Source organism: Apium graveolens, unplaced genomic scaffold (genome assembly GCF_009905375.1).
Source record: "Apium graveolens cultivar Ventura unplaced genomic scaffold, ASM990537v1 ctg2198, whole genome shotgun sequence".
NCBI classification, from domain to species: Eukaryota; Viridiplantae; Streptophyta; class Magnoliopsida; order Apiales; family Apiaceae; genus Apium; species Apium graveolens.
In genome coordinates, this window is record NW_027417563.1 from 121,120 (window position 1) to 140,158 (window position 19,039).

General features: G+C 37.2%; 1 protein-coding gene and 1 long non-coding RNA gene across 2 annotated transcripts; one reads left to right on the forward strand and one right to left on the reverse strand.

The window, feature by feature from the left end:
- The first annotated feature begins 7,347 nt into the window (after positions 1 to 7,347).
- Positions 7,348 to 9,093, forward strand: LOC141700350 (phloretin 4'-O-glucosyltransferase-like). The gene has a single exon (XM_074504140.1). The coding sequence runs from the start codon at positions 7,510 to 7,512 to the stop codon at positions 8,902 to 8,904; it is 1,395 nt and encodes a 464-aa protein (XP_074360241.1). The 5' UTR covers positions 7,348 to 7,509; the 3' UTR covers positions 8,905 to 9,093.
- Positions 9,094 to 16,466: 7,373 nt separating this feature from the next.
- LOC141700347 (uncharacterized) lies at positions 16,467 to 18,645 on the reverse strand. The gene is made up of 3 exons (XR_012566300.1): positions 18,392 to 18,645; positions 18,263 to 18,308; positions 16,467 to 16,720 (listed from the first exon to the last, which is right to left on the reverse strand). It is a non-coding gene; the product is annotated as an uncharacterized LOC141700347 (long non-coding RNA).
- Positions 18,646 to 19,039: the final 394 nt, after the last annotated feature.

A 19,039-nucleotide genomic window follows, 5' to 3' on the forward strand; every position in this document is an offset into this window, starting at 1 on the left:
TTTTTATGATTAGATCATGGATAATATGATATGTTAAGATCAGATTATGTGTTTTAACATGCTTTTATGTGTTGTATGAGCATGGTGGATGGTTATGGCCTTTCGACCTTAGTGTAATGATTTTGGTTTTGGTTTTAAATACAACTTGCATGTCGTCAATCTTTGTAATCATAAATCTCGAATGTAACTCAAGTTATTCTTATAAGTTCATTAGATTAGTTTTACTTTCAATCATGTAATGTACTTGAAGACTCAAGAAGGCTATCCAATGGAGGTGATACAAAGAAGAAGACGAGGCATACAAGAAGTCTAAACAAAGAAGAAGACTTATGTAATAAGTAGTTGTATTTATTTCCATCACCATATTAGATTGACCTTGATCTTTATCATGAGCTTGATAAAGATCACATAGGATGGGGCCATAACCAAACACATTTACTTTATTGCACTTTACATTTACTTGTTTATTTAATTTTGTATATGAGATATATGCCTATGTTTACCATGCGATGATAGATTTAGGTGAACTTAAATCAATATAAGGCGTGCTCTAGAAAATCTAGAATATGAATTGTTTCTTGCCTTAACAATAAATATTATGAATACGATCATGAGATTCTTGTCTTTATGAAACACGTAATTAAATATAAATTTTCAATATTGAGAGAAAGGATGATTCTGTCAACAACAGATTTCTATCTGTAAGAAAGGGTTATTAAGTGACGCCTCTTGACAATGCTTCACCCGATCTGAGAATCATCTGATTATCGATTATTGATTTGAAATATTTAATTTAAAAGGAATAATCTCTTTATAATATGATTATGATTACAACGTAATATAATCCCTCTAAAATTAAATAATATCAAGTAGTAATTGGCCAATGACACAACGGGCTTGTGTCGGTCATAGCCTTCCAACATGGTAGAAAGTGGTTCTTATTTTTAAATCATTGTCGTTTCGTGCTACAGCCGAGGGCTTTTATTTCGAAATAAGAAATAATTGTCTATTACATAGAGATGTGTACATTGAATTAGAATCTAAAGGTCGGTACGTGCTACAGCCGTGGGCCGTTGGAGACTGATTCAATTGTACGAAATGTTGGGTTAGACTTGACTTAGAATATTGAGTTTGTCGTGCCACATCCGTGACTCAATTATTCAAGAGGCTAAACTTATATTAGGGAATAACATAAGATGTAATTGACAAGAGTTGTCTGCCTATTGAACATCACATGACATTTCGTGCCACAGCCGAGGTTTTGTGATGGAATGTAGGATCCCTATTCCCACTAGCATTATGAATGCTTAATTTTCACTTAGGGGGTTGAAAAAATTAGATAAACTAGTGGGAGACACTTATGAATAAAGACCCGATTCATATAATGTTTTGAAATGAAATTGAATATTTGCTAAGTGTTGTTATGTGTTTATCATTTAAGATTTACTATATTCGTCATGTCTTTTGCATTATCACTCCGGAGCATACTAGATGCTCACAAGTTGACTGGTCCTAATTTAGCTGTTTGTTTTCACTGTAACAAGTTAGGGCACTGGAAGAGGAACTGCAAGGTTTACCTTGCAGAATTGAAGAAGAAGAAGGATAGTAAGACTACCGCTTCTGATTCAGACATGTTAATGATCGAAGTTAATATGTCACTAGGTCAAATTTCTACTTGGGTATTAGATACCGCCTGTGGTTCTCATATTTGCAATTCGTTGCAAGGACTAAAGGGAAGTAGGACTCTTGAAAAAGATGAGGTGATTCTATGTATGGGCAATGGAGCAAGGGTTGCGGCCATATCTGTAGGATCATTTAGTTTACATATGCCTACGGGCAAGACTATTATTTTGAATAATTGTTATTACGTTCCCTCTATTGTGAGGAATATTGTTTTTATTCCTATGTTGGATGTGGATGGTTTTTCATTTATTATTAAGAATAATGAATGTTCTATCCTTAGAGATAATGTTCTTTTTGGACGTGGCATTTTAAATAATGGTCTGTATGTATGTGACGTAGAGCATGATTTACTTCAGATTGAACAAACTAATAAAAGAAAACGAGATGATGAAAATCTGACCTATTTATGGCACTATAGGCTAGGTCATATTAGTGAAAATAGACTGCGGACATTGCATAAGGAAGGGTTACTTGACCCCTTTGATTTTGAATCATATCCTACATGCGAGTCTTGTCTATTGGGTAAAATGACCAAATCTCCATTTAGTGGACATGGAGAGAGGGCTGCAGATTTGCTAGGATTGGTACACATAGATGTATATGGACCAATGTCTACACAAGCCATGGGTGGATTTTCGTACTTCAGTACTTTCATAGATGATAGATCTAGATTCGGATATGTGTATTTGATGAAACACAAGTCTGAAGCCTTTGAAAAATTCAAAGAATATAAACATGAAGTGGAGAAACAAACCAAACACAGTATTATAACTCTTCGATCAGATCGAGGTGGTGAATACTTGAATGGAGAGTTTCTAGATTATCTCAAAGAAAATGGTATAGTCTCCCAGTGGACTCCTCCATATACTCCACAGTTAAATAGGGTATCTGAAAGGAGAAATCGAACTTTGTTAGACATGGTTCGGTCCATGATGAGCTATGAAAATCTTCCAGTATTCCTATAGGGTTATGCATTGGAAACCTCAGCATATTTACTGAATAAGGTGCCTTCCAAATCTGTTTCTCAAACACCATATGAGATATGAAAAGAAAGGAAACCGAGTCTTAAACACGTTAAGATTTGGGGATGTCTAGCTTATGTCAAGAAAGTTGACCCAGATAAGCTGGAATCTCGATCCGTAAAATGTAATTTTGTGGGATATCCTAAATTTGTGGTGGTCTTCATCGATGATATCTTGATATACTCAAGGAGCAGAGAGGAGCATGAGGAGCATTTATATACCGTACTTGAAATTTTGAGGGAGAAGAAGTTGTTTGCGAAATTTTCAAAGTGTGAATTCTGGTTGAAGGAAGTGGCATTCTTAGGGCATATTGTATCCGGTAGAGGCATTGAGTTGGATCCTGCGAAAGTCAAGCCTATTACAAATTGGCCCAGACCTAGCAATGTGACGGAGGTGGGGAGTTTCTTGGGTTTAGCAGGTTAATATAGGCATTTTGTGGAAGGTTTTCATCTATAGCTTTGTCGTTGACCCAACTCATGAGGAAGGGCATTAAGTTCGAGTGGAATGATACAGGTTTGGAAGCTATTAAATCTGAGGTGGCAGGTGGCAAGAAAAAACATTTTCGTGTTGAGGTGTGATATGGTTGGGTAGTAAATTGTGTGTTCCCATAGACTCGACGATACGTGAGGAAATTTTGAAGGAGACTCATAGTTCTTCATTCTCTATTCATCCAGGTTCCACTAAGATGTATAGGGATTTGAAGAAGCACTTTTGGTGGAGTGGAATGAAGGGAGACATAGCAGGTGGGGAAATGTCTTACATGTCAACAAGTGAAGATAGACCATTAGAGGCCTAGTAGACTGTTACAGCAATTAGATATTCCAGTTTGGAAGTGGGAAAACATTACTATGGATTACGTGACTCATTTGCCGATGACTTTCAAAAAGAATGATGTCATATGGGTGGTGGTTGATAGACTTACTAAGTCCGCTCACTTCTTACCTATTAGAGAGACCACTCTTGTTCATGAGTTGACAGAGATTTTTCAGCGAGACATTGTCAGACTTCATGGTGTGCCTGTGTCGATAGTTTCTGACAAGGATACGAGATTTACATCACATTTTTGGAAGGGGTTCCAGCAAGCTTGGGTTACGCGGATTAATTTTAGTACAGCTTATCATCCGCAGACCGGTGGACAGTCAGAAAGGACGATCCAGGCGTTAGAGGATATGTTGAGGGCTTGTGCTTTGGAGTGGATAGGTGATTGGGATAAATATTTGTATCTAGTAGAGTTTGCGTATAATAATAGTTGGCACGCGAGTATTGATATGCCACCATTTGAAGCTTTGTATGGTACGAGGTGTAGGGCACCATCTTGTTGGGATGAGGTTGGTGAGAGAGTCATTGAAGGGCCGGAGTTGGTTAGAATCACTATGCTTGCTTCATTATGAAGGATGTCTGTTCTCATAGACATTTGTGTGGTGACACTATAGCTAGTATGTAGGTGCTTATTATAGAATAAGTTCACTGAACATGACTCACAGAGCTGAACAACTGATGGAGTTCACTCACGTGTCAGCAGTTGTTCACATAGTGATAGTTGTACAAGTATCCTTAGACTTGAGGTCATCATAGTCATCTTGTGTACACTGAACTATGCTTTGGTTTAGTTCTTAGTCTCAAGGGACAATTATAAGTGCTATACTGGGTATAGGAATTTGTACACGAAGATAGTGTATGATCAATAAATGATCTACCCCTTCCAGTGTAGGAAGAGAATGTTCAATGCTGATCCACTTATGTTAGTTCAGGAATCTCTGGCCAGAGTGAATGAAATTAGAAAGGAGTTTCTAATTTACATTAAATAGAACTAAGTATAGTGAATGGGAAAGCAAGTGATTAAATAAGATAGGCTTGACACAAGTTTCATGCCTTGTATTTAATTGTGACATTGTAGGGTAGAAGGAATTAATTGTACGGTAACTACTCACTGAATAGGTTCTTGGTATTCTAAGCAGTGAATTCGTATTATCCGGATAGTCGCGATATGTTGAGAAGTATCCCTCACGATATAGAATAAATATGATTAATTAATCATATTTAATGAATTAGAGAATTTATATAAATAATGATAAAATAGTTTTATTATTATTTATTTCTATTACCGGCTTAATATTGAACCTACAGGGTCACACCATAAAAGAGAATGATTTAATGGTGGAGGAATTAATTAATAATGGCTGATAATTATTTATTTATGAAATAAATAATTAATTGGCAAATTTAATAATTGATTAAATAAGATTTAATTAATTATAAATTAATTAAGAAAAGGTTCTTAATATTATTAATTAAGAATTTAATTTTTGGAAATTAAATCAAGAAAGAGAATTATTTCTAAAGTGTTTAGAAAAAAGGATTAATAATTAAAAGGTGTTTTAATTATTAATGAGAATAATAAAGGGTTAATAATAATAATATTTTATGGAAAAATTTTCAGCTGAAAATTTTGCCTATAAATATACTATTATAAACCCTATTTTTGCCTAAACCTAAAAATTTTAGAAAACCCTAATTCTCTCCACCTCCTCCTTCTCCATTACATCATTTTCTTGGTGGATACCGGTGGAGTGATTCACACTTGAGGAGCAGCTGCTAAGGATCTCCGCTCGTGATTCTTGGATCGCTATTAAAGACCTCCATCTTTCCATTAACGTAAAACTTCTTAAGGTAAACATACTGAATTACGAATTAAATATTATTTTTCGCATGGATCCTGCGGAGGGTTTCGTTTTTTTTTAAGATTTAAATTTACGTTTTCGTTGCGTTTATGTGCTAAAAACCCTTCAAATGTCCTATTCTTCCAATTGGAATTGAGATGTAATACCGTAACCCAAGCCTAGGCGCTGAATTTACTATTAAGGTATTTGCAGACTGATAAGTCAATCAAAAAATTATTTTGAAATAAGGTGTGTATCACCAAGAAAACTACTTGAATAAGTACATATCCTTGTACGGATTAATATAATTTCCTTTAACAGTCTTTTCATACTGTCGATTATTATGGCTGAGCATTATTGCTCACTCTTGCTTTCTTTTAAATGTCACAGCACAACAGATAACCAGTATGCCGGTGTGAGACTTAGTCGCTTGCAGTCATGGGGGAGAATCCATGGAAGATTTGTCTCAGGTGGGCCGGAGTATCAGATAGATATAAGATATCAGTCGTAATTATTGTAACTTCATGTATTACGAATAATTGTTTGAGATCCTATAAAGTATATTTGAGTTTTAATAACAGATGATACTTGTTGCACGTCGTTTCTAAGGCTATAACTTTTGAGTGTGTGAGATTGAGGGTTTGTGATATGGAATTATTGGATTATTGAGTTAATACAGGTTATACATGATTGAAGGATTGCGTGACGACCCAGATTACTGACCCAGATTTGGGGCGTTAACAAAGATAAAATAATAATACTATTAATCCTCCTAAAAAAATTATACTAATGAACTTGATAAACAAAATAATATATTTTATTTATCGAGGATAAAAAATACATTATACAATTGATTCGGATTAATACAAAACAAAAATAAAAATACAATTCGACCAAGAAAAATAAAACCATATATACTAATTATTCAGTCTAAAACAAAATTATCTTATTGATCCAGACTTTAAAAAAAAATTAAACTAAAAATAATTAGTTTGATTTTGTCGGTGTATTGGGCATCGGGCTAAAATAAAATAATGTAAACTATTGATCCGAGATAAATTAAAATAATTTTAGACTAAGTATAATTCGTATCCTATTGATGTGAACCAAAAAATCAAATTTTAAATAAAACATAAAATTTTTTAAAAAAAATACACATAAAATTATTAATAAAACTATATCGTTCATTTAGTAATATTGTATTTTTCAAATATTTTTTATAGAATTATAATTAATCGATTAAGTAATCATCATGTTAAAATAATATTTTTTAAGGTAACAACATAATGGAGACATTATATTTTTACCCTAATAAAATAATAATTTCATTATAATAACATTTTCCCCCTTACCAATATTATCACTTTAAATAAGTTTAAATGTTCTAAAAAGTTATGAACATATATGTCTATTAATATAATTATTATGAAGTCATATCATTTAAAGTTTTAACTGAGCAAATTTAAGAATTGAATTCAAAAATTTTTAAAAAAAATTATATGATATTAAAATAAAAAAATTGTGATCCGTGGATTTCACGGGTTTTAAGCTAGTATATTTAAATTATATTTTGTTGCTAAAAACGTAACATCAAATATTAACTAATGTCTCCAAACATGACTTAAAGTTATTTAATAAATTAAAGAAAAAATAAAAGGAAAAAAGAAAGCTGAAAACGTGGAACGAGATTCTGTTTATCAATTTAACATGAACGTGATTTCAAAGTAGGCACATTTGAGGCAATCTTTTTCTAAGATCAGATCGAGAGTCATTAGCTCCCAAATAATTTGTACGTTTTCCACTTTCGTAATTTACCCTATTTTTTACTCTGATAAAATAGCTGTAACTGATGACAATTTTTTTAATTTCATAATAACCTGTGCCGTAAAATATTAACCGACACAATTTTATATTTCACTGGAGAAGAGCAATATCAAGAATTGATAAAATAATACATGGAAATATAGAGGGAGAGCTAGGGTATCAATCAGAGAGGGAACAAAGTATTCGGTAGAGAGTTATTAAAGTCAAAGTATGTATGTGAATCTGATTACAAAGGAGAAAACCAAAATTAGTTGTTAAGAGTCATAGTTTTATTTCAGCACACAGCCCACCAACTCATTAACACAGACAGAAAAACCAAAATGAATGGTAAACATTTCTTGCTTATTTCTCTAGCAGCTCAGAGCCACATCAACCCTACTCTACAGCTCGCCAAGATCCTGGTGCGCCATGGTGCTAAAGTCACTTTTGCCACCACTTCCTCCGGTCTCAGTCGTCTCAACAACCTTCCTACACTTCCTGGCTTATCCTACGCCTCTTTCTCTGACGGTAGTGAGCAACGCAGTAGTGAATCAGAAGATGGGAAGAAAAAGGTTGATATCAACGACTACTTGTCTACCTTAGGGCGCGTCGGACCTCAAAATCTCACAAATCTTCTTCATCAACTATCGAATGATGGTTCTCCGGTGACATTCATAGTGTACACAGTGGTGTTACCATGGGTGGCAGAGGTAGCGCGTGACTTGCACATCCCATCAGCTTTTCTTTTCATTCAGTGTGCTATTGCATTCACAATCTTTCATCGCTTCTTTAATAGCCGTGATGGTCTCCATGCATATAAAGATGATTTTCGACTTGATGCTTCGATAAAATTACCTAATATGACCTTGTTCACTAGCCATGACATTCCTTCTTTCCTTTTACCCGGTAATGACTATCATTCCTCTATGACCCCTATTTTCAGAGAACACATACAGACCCTAGAAAAAGATCCCACTCCATGTGTTCTCATAAACACTTTCAATGCACTAGAAAAGGATTTTGTACATTCATTTCCTAATATCAAACTTTTCCCAATAGGACCCTTACTTCCATCAGCAATTTCAGATAAACATGACTTGGATGACAAGTCATTTGGCGGCCATATGTTTCAGTCCCCTACAGATAATTATCAGAGCTGGCTCGACTTGCAGCAAGACAAGTCAGTGATTTACGTGTCATTTGGAAGCATAATGGTGTTAACTGAAACCCAAAAGGAAGAAATTTTGCAAGCTTTAAGGGAAAGTGGGAGACCTTTTTTGTGGGTCATACGCGAGATTAAGGATGAAGAACTAAATTCCTTAAGAGAGAAGAATTGTATTAATGAAGAAATAGGAATGATATTACCATGGTGTTCACAAGTGGAGGTTCTTAGCCACCGTGCGACAGGGTGTTTCGTGACACACTGTGGGTGGAACTCGACACTGGAGAGCATCACCAGCGGTGTGCCTGTGGTGGGGTGTCCAAGCTTCTCAGAGCAGAAGACGAATATGAAGATTATAGAGGAGCTATGGGGGAATGGAATAAGGGTAAAAGAGAATGAAGAAAGAGTGTTTTTGAGAGAAGAGATCAGGCGGTGTGTGGATATTGTGATGGGAGAAGAAGAACAAGGAAATAATATAAAAATCAATGCTATGAAATGGAAAAGTTTGGCAACTGAAGCTGTAAAGGTGGGTGGCTCTTCACATGACAATTTTCTGAATTTTCTGGAATATTAAGCACTAATAGTGATTATTTCACAAATGGGGAGATGATATGTCTAGCATGCAGGACCTGTATGAAAGCAATAATGTTGATTGTCTGCACTTGCACACCATCTCAGTAATTGTAACAGTACAATCTTGTACTTGAGAAGTATAAGAATAAGATACTAAAAGTCAAAGGATAAGGTTTTCGTTTCTTGTTTAGCTGGTGAGCACCTTGGAAATCCAATTGTATTATTGCATGTTCAACCTTTATTCCCACACCACGATCACTAACAACATATATATTCAATTCAAGTTAAGGTAAAAGCTGTTAGAAAATGGAGTTATTAAGTTCATAATTTTATTATGTTCTTGTTGTTAATTCCATAATCTAATGATTGGAAGTTGGTTCTAGATATCGGGACTTAAACTTTCATGTATGGGTTTAAGAATTTTCTTAATGAAATCCATAAGAGAAATGAAGTTGAAGTTAGTAGCTTGGAAAAGCTTGTTTTGAGAATGTGTTTGTCCCACATAGAAAGAAATAAAAGGGGTGTTGGCTTTATATAGTATAACACACATGGGTAGTGCATAACTACTAAGGTGTGTTATGGTGCGTGGTGTTCTCACGAGCCCACGCGCGCGCCGCCGCCGCCGCCCCGCCTCGGCTCGGCTCGGCACGTCACGTCACGTCACGGGACGGGACGGGTCGAAGGGCGATTTGGGCGAATGTCTCGGCGTCTCGCGTACGCGAGGCGACCTGGGCGGGGAATTTTATTTCGTATCGATTTAATATAATATTTTAATTAGAATTTATTTATCAGTTGGGCTGGGTTGTGTCTGTTGGGCTCAATTGGACTGGGTCGGATTGTATAATTGGGCTAAGTCAGATACAATGAACCTAGACTTGTAACTGATGATATATATTCAGAAATTAAAGTATATATATATAAAACGGATGGTTTAATGTGTGGATTAATATATATCAGCTGTTACATTATAATAAATCAGCTGTTACGATTTATTTTAAATGTGCAGTTTAAATTCATATATTAAATTTGGGGTGGTCAGTTACACTTAGCCTCTAGTATAAATAAAGGACTAAGCTGCTGAGTTCCACACACCACACCCTACATTCTCTTCTCCTCTTCCTCTCTGCTCTCTGCTCTCTCTCCCAAACACAAGTCAGTCAGCAGTTGGTTTTCCGGCGAGTGAGGAGCTAGTCGTGGTTGAGCTTCGAAGGTGCTGTAATTCAAAGCTCTGAGCTGTTTTTATCCTGGAGGAGGTGTTGCAAGCATTCCCAGTGCAGCAGGTGGGGGCAATTATCTCTTCAAGAGCAGTCAGGTCTTCATATAAGGCCTGACGACTCAGCTGTTCTTGTAATTTTCTTGTTGTACATGTTTTTGCCTCAAGCTATGGCTACTGGTACAACTTCTTTCCTTCCTCTAGTTTTACAGTCACTGACATGCATGTATTTTACCTTCACGTTTTGTTTCAACTTGCTTGGCCTTGGCTTGTTTAATATGATATATAACTGCCTCTACGTTGCTATAATAATCAGTATTTCTAACATTCTTGAAGAGATAAATTGTTATATAATATTTAGCATAATGTCGAGCGAAACTGAGGTTCCCGTTGTTGGTGGTGGTAGTGGTTCTGGTGCATCTGTTGTGGCCATTGATTGGACCACTTACAGTTTTCCACAAGCCGTTGAATTAACTGGCTTGCCAGAGAAGTTCAATGGTGGTGTAGGCTTTTCTCGCTGGCAGAAAAGAATGAAATTGTGGTTGACTGTAAAGGGTCTATGGCCTGTTGTGGAGTATGAGAAACCAGTGGTGGATCAAGAGAAGGCTGAAACTGTTAAGGGTTTTGCGAAGTGGGCTGAGAAGGATGGTGTGGCCAGGGCGGCCATTCTGGCTGCTCTCACTAACACATTGTTTGATGTGTATTCTTCTGATGCCTACTCTGCAAAACTCTTATGGGAGAAGCTGGACCAGACACATAATACTGACTCTCAGGGTCTTGAGAAGTATTCTGTGGCTAAGTTCCTTGAATTCAAGCTGGTGGACAACAAGTCCATGACTGAGCAAGTGCATGAATTCGAGATGATAGTGCATGCTTTGAAGGAGTCCGGAATGGACCTCCCTGAAAAGTTCAAGGTTATGAGTGTGATTGAAAAGCTTCCGAAGTCTTGGGAGGAGTTCTCTCTATCCCTGAAAAGACAGAAAGGAGAGATCACCTGGACCAACCTTATGCTGGACATCTCGGTTCAAGAACAACACAAGTCCAAACAAGGACATGTGATGCCAACTGAGGCCGGGAGCTCGAAGGTAAATGTAGCAACTGTAGGACAGAAAAGGAAGGGTGTGGCTAAGAAAGTTAGCGCTAATAAACCTAAGAGTGACAAGGACAAGGCCAAGAAACCCAAGGCAAACAAACCGTGTTGGTCTTGTGGGCAGGTTGGGCACTGGAGTAAGGACTGCCCTACAAAGAAGGCGAAGAAGGCTGAGGTGGTAGCACAAGCGAATGCTGTGCTTGCAACTACAAGTGGGCCCGTAGTGAACATGGTTGTTGGTGAGGCCACGGCTTCTGAAACCAACGCAGACCGGTATGTTTCCTACAACCCTGTATTATTTTCTACCTATCTGTCAAATGAATGGTTGATAGATACTGGAGCTAATGTGCATATTTGTGCTGATATTAGTCTATTTGTATCTTATCAACAGAGTCATAGCTTGACAGTGACGATGGGGAATGCTAGTGCTGCTCAAGTACATGGAATAGGAAACGTAGACCTGAAGTTCCCTTCTGGACGTATTCTATACCTAACTAGAGTGCATTATGTTCCCGACATGCGTAGAAATATAATAAGTGGAAGCTGTTTAGTTTCCAATGGCTTTGAAATTTCCTTCAAATGTAATAAAGTAGTTCTTATTCACACTGGTACATTTTTTGGCAAGGGTTACTTGTCAAATGGTTTATTTGTAATTAATGCTGAACCCGTTTTGGGTACATTAAATAATGTTATTCTTCCTTCTGTGAATTGTGTTGAATCCTCAAGTTTATGGCACGCTAGACTAGGTCACTTAAACTTTGGTGCTCTTAAGAATATGATGAACTTAGAGTTGATTCCAAAACATACCATAGAAAAGAATTCTAAATGTCAAGTATGTGTGTCTGCTAAACAGATAAGGAAACCTTTTCATAACGTTGTTAGGGATTCAGACTTGTTAGATTTAGTACACACTGATATTTGTGAATTTGGTGGTGTGTTGACCAAGGACCAGTTTAGATACTTCATTACTTTTATAGATGATAGTAGTAGATACTGTTATGTTTATTTACTTAGACATAAGGATGAAGCACTTAGTAAATTCATTATATATAAAACTGAAGTAGAAAAACAAACTAGTAAGCTACTTAAAAAATTGAGATCTGATAGAGGTGGTGAGTATACGAGTAATGCTTTTAATGAATTTTGTGCAAACAATGGTATAGTTCATGAAGTTACTCCACCATACACACCTGAGTCTAATGGGGTTGCTGAGCGAAAGAACAGAACATTTAAAGATATGATTAATAGTATGCTTATTAACTCTGGGTTGCCTAAATACATGTGGGGAGAGGCTCTAAATACGGCTTGCCATATTTTGAATAGAGTCCCTCTGAAACACATGGATAAAACACCCTTGGAGTTATGGAAAGGCAGGATGACTAGTCTTAAGTATCTTCGTGTGTGGGGGTGCCTTGCTAAGGTGCTTGTTCCTGAACACAAGAGAAAGAAACTAGGTCCAAAAACTGTTGACTGTATCTTTCTGGGCTATCTTGAAACCACTACAGCTATGAGATTTTTAGTGTTAAAATCTGACATAGATGGTATAGTGGCAAACACGATAGTTGAATTTCGAGATGCGACGTTCTTTGAGGATGTCTACCCTATGAAGACTGGAATACCTGAAACGACTTCTGAGGAAGATCCTACTCACACATCAAGTTCTATTCCTGATCATGTGGAAAAGATAACAAATGTGGGGGCGGAACCTAGTAGTAGCTCTAGTCCTAAGGAACTAGAGGAACCAAGGAGAAGTAAGCGTGCAAAGGTAGTCAAGGATTTTGGAGGTGATTTCATCACTTACAATATCGAGGACGAACCTTTAACTTTCCGGCAAGCTATGGATTCTTCTGAGTCAAGGCACTGGAAGGGCGCTGTCAAGAGTGAAATTGAATCTATTGTTTCCAATGGAACATGGGAGTTGGTTGATCTCCCTCCTGGGTGTTCTACTATTGGGTGCAAATGGGTCTTTAAAAGGAAGTTGAACCCTGACGGCTCAATAGATAAGTACAAAGCTAGACTGGTAGCTAAGGGTTTTAAGCAAAAGGAAGGAATTGATTATTTTGATACATACTCTCCGGTTGCAAGAATGGTAACAATCCGAATGCTTATAGCATTGGCTTCAGTCCATGGTCTTATCATCCATCAGATGGATGTAAAGACGGCTTTTCTTCATGGTGAACTTGAGGAAGAGATATATATGGATCAGCCTGATGGATTTGTTGCATCAGGCAATGAAAGGAAAGTATGTAAGTTGATCAAGTCCATCTATGGCTTGAAACAAGCTCCCAGAGATTGGCATAAAAAGTTTGATGAAACTATATTGCCTTTCAGTTATAAGATTAATGAAAGTGATAAGTGTGTCTACACTAAAGTTAAAGGTAATGAGTGTGTTATCTTGTGCCTATATGTGGATGATATTTTATTGTTTGGAACCAATATTGAGATTATTAACGAGACTAAAGAATTCTTGAAAAGGCATTTTGAAATGAAGGATATGGGTGAGGCAAGTGTGATTCTTGGAATCAAATTGATTCAGTCCACTGAAGGAATAACCTTGACTCAATCTCATTATATAGAGAAATCTATACTTGAGAAATATGGTTATTCACAGTGTAGAATCGCTAGTACACCTTATGATTCGAAAGTTTCCCTTGTCAAGAATACTTCAGGAGTGCCTGTGTCTCAGTTAAGGTATTCTCAGATTATTGGGAGCTTGCAATATCTTGCTAACTGTACTAGACCAGATATTTCATATTCTGTGTCTAAATTGGCTAGATATACAAGCTGTCCAAACAGAACTCATTGGGATGCTCTTGATAGAGTACTTAGATATCTGAAAGGCACAATGTACCTTAGTTTACACTACAGGAGGTTTCCTGGTGTACTTGAAGGGTACAGTGATGCAAGTTGGATAGCTAAGAAGTCTGGTTCCAATGGAGTGACTGGATATGTGTTTACCCTTGCGGGTGGAGCAGTATCCTGGAAGTCGACTAGACAGACTATTGTGACTCGGTCGACATTTGAGGCTGAGCTGTGTGCACTTGATGCCACTGGGACGGAGGCTGAATGGCTACATGGGCTTATGTCCACGTTACCTGTAGTAAGCAGACCGCTTCCTGCGATTGCTATTCATTGTGATAGTCGAACAACTATTGACAAGATTAGCAGTAAAAAGCATAATGCTAAAACAAAGAGACACATCCAAGTTAGACTTAAGTCTATAAGGGGGTTAGTGTCTGACAGGATTATAGCTATAGAGTTCATAGGAACTCAGAATAATATAGCTGATCCTTTGACTAAAGGACTGGAACCTGCAGTAGTCCTTAAGTCAAGGTTGGGGATGGGACTGTCAACCCATCATAATTCATCAACAGTGGGAACCCAATACACATGAGAGGAGATCCCTCGAAGTGTATTCAATGTGGTAATAACAAGCTGTAAGGGTGAATTGGTAGTACCTTTGCTACATAGATGATACTCATGTATCTGAGTCTATCCCCTGTAAACCTAGAAGGTACTGTGACTGCTAAGAAAGTAAGAGTGTTACAACTCTGAATGGGATCAAGTCGTTAGACGAGATATTAGCAGTATATCTCTGGAGATGCCCAGCTAAGCGAATGTAATTGTGTGGTCGCAATTAGAGGAAAGGGTTATTCCTTGAAGCATTCGACGAACAGGATCGAGACATGACCATTAATGTCTCAAAGCCGTAGATTGGCTCCATAGCCGTTGATTTGTTGTTGTCTATGGAAAGTGGTAACACCCAACGGATTAAGATTCAAGGTGCAATATTCCATCTGAATCCGGTAGCCATTGAAGTAGAGAACTTAGGAGGGTTCAAACCCGGAAGGGTACCGACTCTGAAAAACAAGTCATGATGAGAAACCTGAAACGCATTTCTGTATGGATTTGTGGGGGATTGTTAGAAAATGGAGTTATTAAGTTCATAATTTTATTATGTTCTTGTTGTTAATTCCATAATCTAATGATTGGAAGTTGGTTCTAGATATCGGGACTTAAACTTTCATGTATGGGTTTAAGAATTTTCTTAATGAAATCCATAAGAGAAATGAAGTTGAAGTTAGTAGCTTGGAAAAGCTTGTTTTGAGAATGTGTTTGTCCCACATAGAAAGAAATAAAAGGGGTGTTGGCTTTATATAGTATAACACACATGGGTAGTGCATAACTACTAAGGTGTGTTATGGTGCGTGGTGTTCTCACGAGCCCACGCGCGCGCCGCCGCCGCCGCCCCGCCCCGCCACGCCTCGGCTCGGCACGTCACGTCACGTCACGGGACGGGTCGAAGGGCGATTTGGGCGAATGTCTCGGCGTCTCGCGTACGCGAGGCGACCTGGGCGGGGAATTTTATTTCGTATCGATTTAATATAATATTTTAATTAGAATTTATTTATCAGTTGGGCTGGGTTGTGTCTGTTGGGCTCAATTGGACTGGGTCGGATTGTATAATTGGGCTAAGTCAGATACAATGAACCTAGACTTGTAACTGATGATATATATTCAGAAATTAAAGTATATATATATAAAACGGATGGTTTAATGTGTGGATTAATATATATCAGCTGTTACATTATAATAAATCAGCTGTTACGATTTATTTTAAATGTGCAGTTTAAATTCATATATTAAATTTGGGGTGGTCAGTTACACTTAGCCTCTAGTATAAATAAAGGACTAAGCTGCTGAGTTCCACACACCACACCCTACATTCTCTTCTCCTCTTCCTCTCTGCTCTCTGCTCTCTCTCCCAAACACAAGTCAGTCAGCAGTTGGTTTTCCGGCGAGTGAGGAGCTAGTCGTGGTTGAGCTTCGAAGGTGCTGTAATTCAAAGCTCTGAGCTGTTTTATCCTGGAGGAGGTGTTGCAAGCATTCCCAGTGCAGCAGGTGGGGGCAATTATCTCTTCAAGAGCAGTCAGGTCTTCGTATAAGGCCTGACGACTCAGCTGTTCTTGTAATTTTCTTGTTGTACATGTTTTTGCCTCAAGCTATGGCTACTGGTACAACTTCTTTCCTTCCTCTAGTTTTACAGTCACTGACATGCATGTATTTTACCTTCACGTTTTGTTTCAACTTGCTTGGCCTTGGCTTGTTTAATATGATATATAACTGCCTCTACGTTGCTATAATAATCAGTATTTCTAACAAAAGCTTAATAATACTACTACTTGAAAGCAGTATGGGTGACGTGTGAGACTGGAAAACTCTAGAGCAATTTTGGATATTCCAATGTCAATGCTGTACTTGAAACAAATATAAAATTCTGTAATGTTCTCCTATCAAAGACTTGAGGTCATAAATTTACGAGGTTACAAGGTCTTCACCACCATCTTTAGATTGATCACTAGTGGTGGTTGGCTTCTCGGATGTTAAATATTGTCCAGGCATTGGATCGACTGGCCGAGTGTCTCTGGGCCCACCTTTGCAACCCATTGCTAGCATAGGTGGCGGAGGTAACATAGCTGCTCTAAAGAGAAGGCGTTGGACAGGATCCGAAGGCTGCGCTCCAACCGATAGCCAATATGTACAAGATTAGAGAAAATGCCGTGATTAAAGAGTATTGCACAGGGGCAAGTAAAAATGAAGACAGAATAGGACGATGTCCATTTTTATCTTGAACATATACTAATATCATGCCTTTTGAAAAACACAAGAGGCATGCCTGTACATTGATAAAATAAATTAAATTAATTACTCTCTTTCCTTACTTCTACGTTGTCTTTCAAGTGAGACAATAATCAATATCATCACTTGTTATTAAGAATGCACCTCAGGTACTATTCCAATTAAAAAAAACCGTATCCAACAAAAACATTTGCGTTAAGAGAAGGATATGCCACTCAACTCGTACACTCAAATCATAGGAACCTGCTCTTACTTTTTTTAACAAAGATAATTATATTCATATCAGATTGACTCCTAGAAAAAGAGCTAAAGAAAGATAATTATATTAATATTAGATGACTCCTTAAAAAGAGTTACAATTACTAGACAATTTTTTTTTCCCTCTAATTTTATACTTGAGAAAAATGTGATAAACAGGCTTAAAATTACTAGAGAAAATAATAGTTTTACGACACAACATTTGACTCGGGCACACTGAAAAAGCAAAAATTATTCTGAGGCTACTGGCGGGAAACCACTGAAATGATGTCGTATCACATCAAAGCAACTTTACCTCTGGTGATTCAAGGAAGCAGCAAGGTAACTAACAAGAATAATACAACCCAAAACCAAACATTGAAGAATATCCTCACAACCAAAAAATAATAAACCCATAACAATAGAAAAACAGATATTCAGATAAATGATTCCAAATAGTTAGAGCAGCATTCTTTGTAGATATAATATAAGATGAGACCAAACATATATATCTACTAAAGAAAATGGCCAAACCTTTGTCGGAGTAGAAGAAGATACTACAATTTTCTGGTATATGTTCTCAAAATAGGAGGGGGGGGGGGGGGAATAAACCAACCTACTTGAGTCCCTGAAATCAGAAATATACTCTGCTTTTAATCTACTTGAGCCACTAGAATCAGAAATTCACTAATATCAATTTACTTGAGACATGAGTCACAGGTAGGCTGCGATTTATCACTCTTGTTCAATTTCAGCAAAAACAGTGTGCAGATGGTGCTACCCATTCACTATTCTTCCTTCTCCTTCCCTTGACTTTTTCTAGAAAAGTATGAACTTGTGGTTATATGATCAATGGTCTTTCACCATGGTCATCCTTGAGTATATTACGATACATGCATTATTCATCTAAACCAATTCATAAAACTCTAATAAAGCATCGAATGTGTATAAATGGTCTCCTTTCCTAGACCTCAGCTAAACAGAGCCATCTAATACAGAGACTAGCTCTCCATAAGCGAACAATTTAACATTTAACAGTTTCATAGTTACCATATGAGACTGGATTTTCAATGGAAAATTTATCGAATAAAAGCCTTTTCTAAGACTGTGCATGACAAAAGATTTTACATGTTATGAGAGGTAAAGTCAACATTACAATCAACTCGAAAAACTACTCACTTTACTCTGTCGAAGTTCAGACCCATTCGTTTACCACCATCTTGACCTGTAAGAGTTGAAGCCAACACATAAATTTTAGGTTAAGCTTCAAACTAAATCCAATAAAGGACTAACAAAACAAAGATTCACCTGACAACTATAGTTCACTTAATAATAGTCTTGAGAAAAGATAAACAGAGCAACAACAAAATGTTGATACGCTAGAAAGAGCAACCCAGAATAGAAAACTCAAAACTGAAAGTGAGCAATTAACTAACAAGAACGTATTTAACTGATTTTCCTAGATATATTATTTACCAAGCCAGAGTAATTATAATTGTAAAAGAAAAAAAATAAGGTACGGGATCTTATATGACCAAGGCATGGAGCAAAAAGATTGAAAATCCTGGGAGGACACTAGAGTATTGAGGATTATGAACTTCATTGAAGAAACAATGAAATATTTAGCTGCAAACTTATTGCCTCTGTTATATCCAAAATTTGGTATTAAATTGACTCGGGTCAAATACGGGCTATTTACAGTCACACTCGGCATTGCGTTGTGGGAGTTAGGACGCGTCCAAGCCTACAGGGCGCGCCTACTTGAGAAGGGATATGTTACGAGGCGGGGAGAGTGCATGGTCAAGGAAGGACGCGCCCAGGCGTTATGGACGCGTCAATATTTATGAAAGTGCGTGGCAGATGAAATCTTATGGTGATGGACGCTCTAGGACGCGCCTACCTTAGCAAGGATGTGTCGTTGAAGCTGAAATGTTGTGCATGATGGTTTAGAGGAGA

What these genes read in the sequence shown, in the direction of transcription:
- LOC141700350 (XM_074504140.1), top strand. Translation starts at nt 7,510, where the DNA reads ATGAATGGTAAACATTTCTTGCTTATTTCTCTAGCAGCTCAGAGCCAC.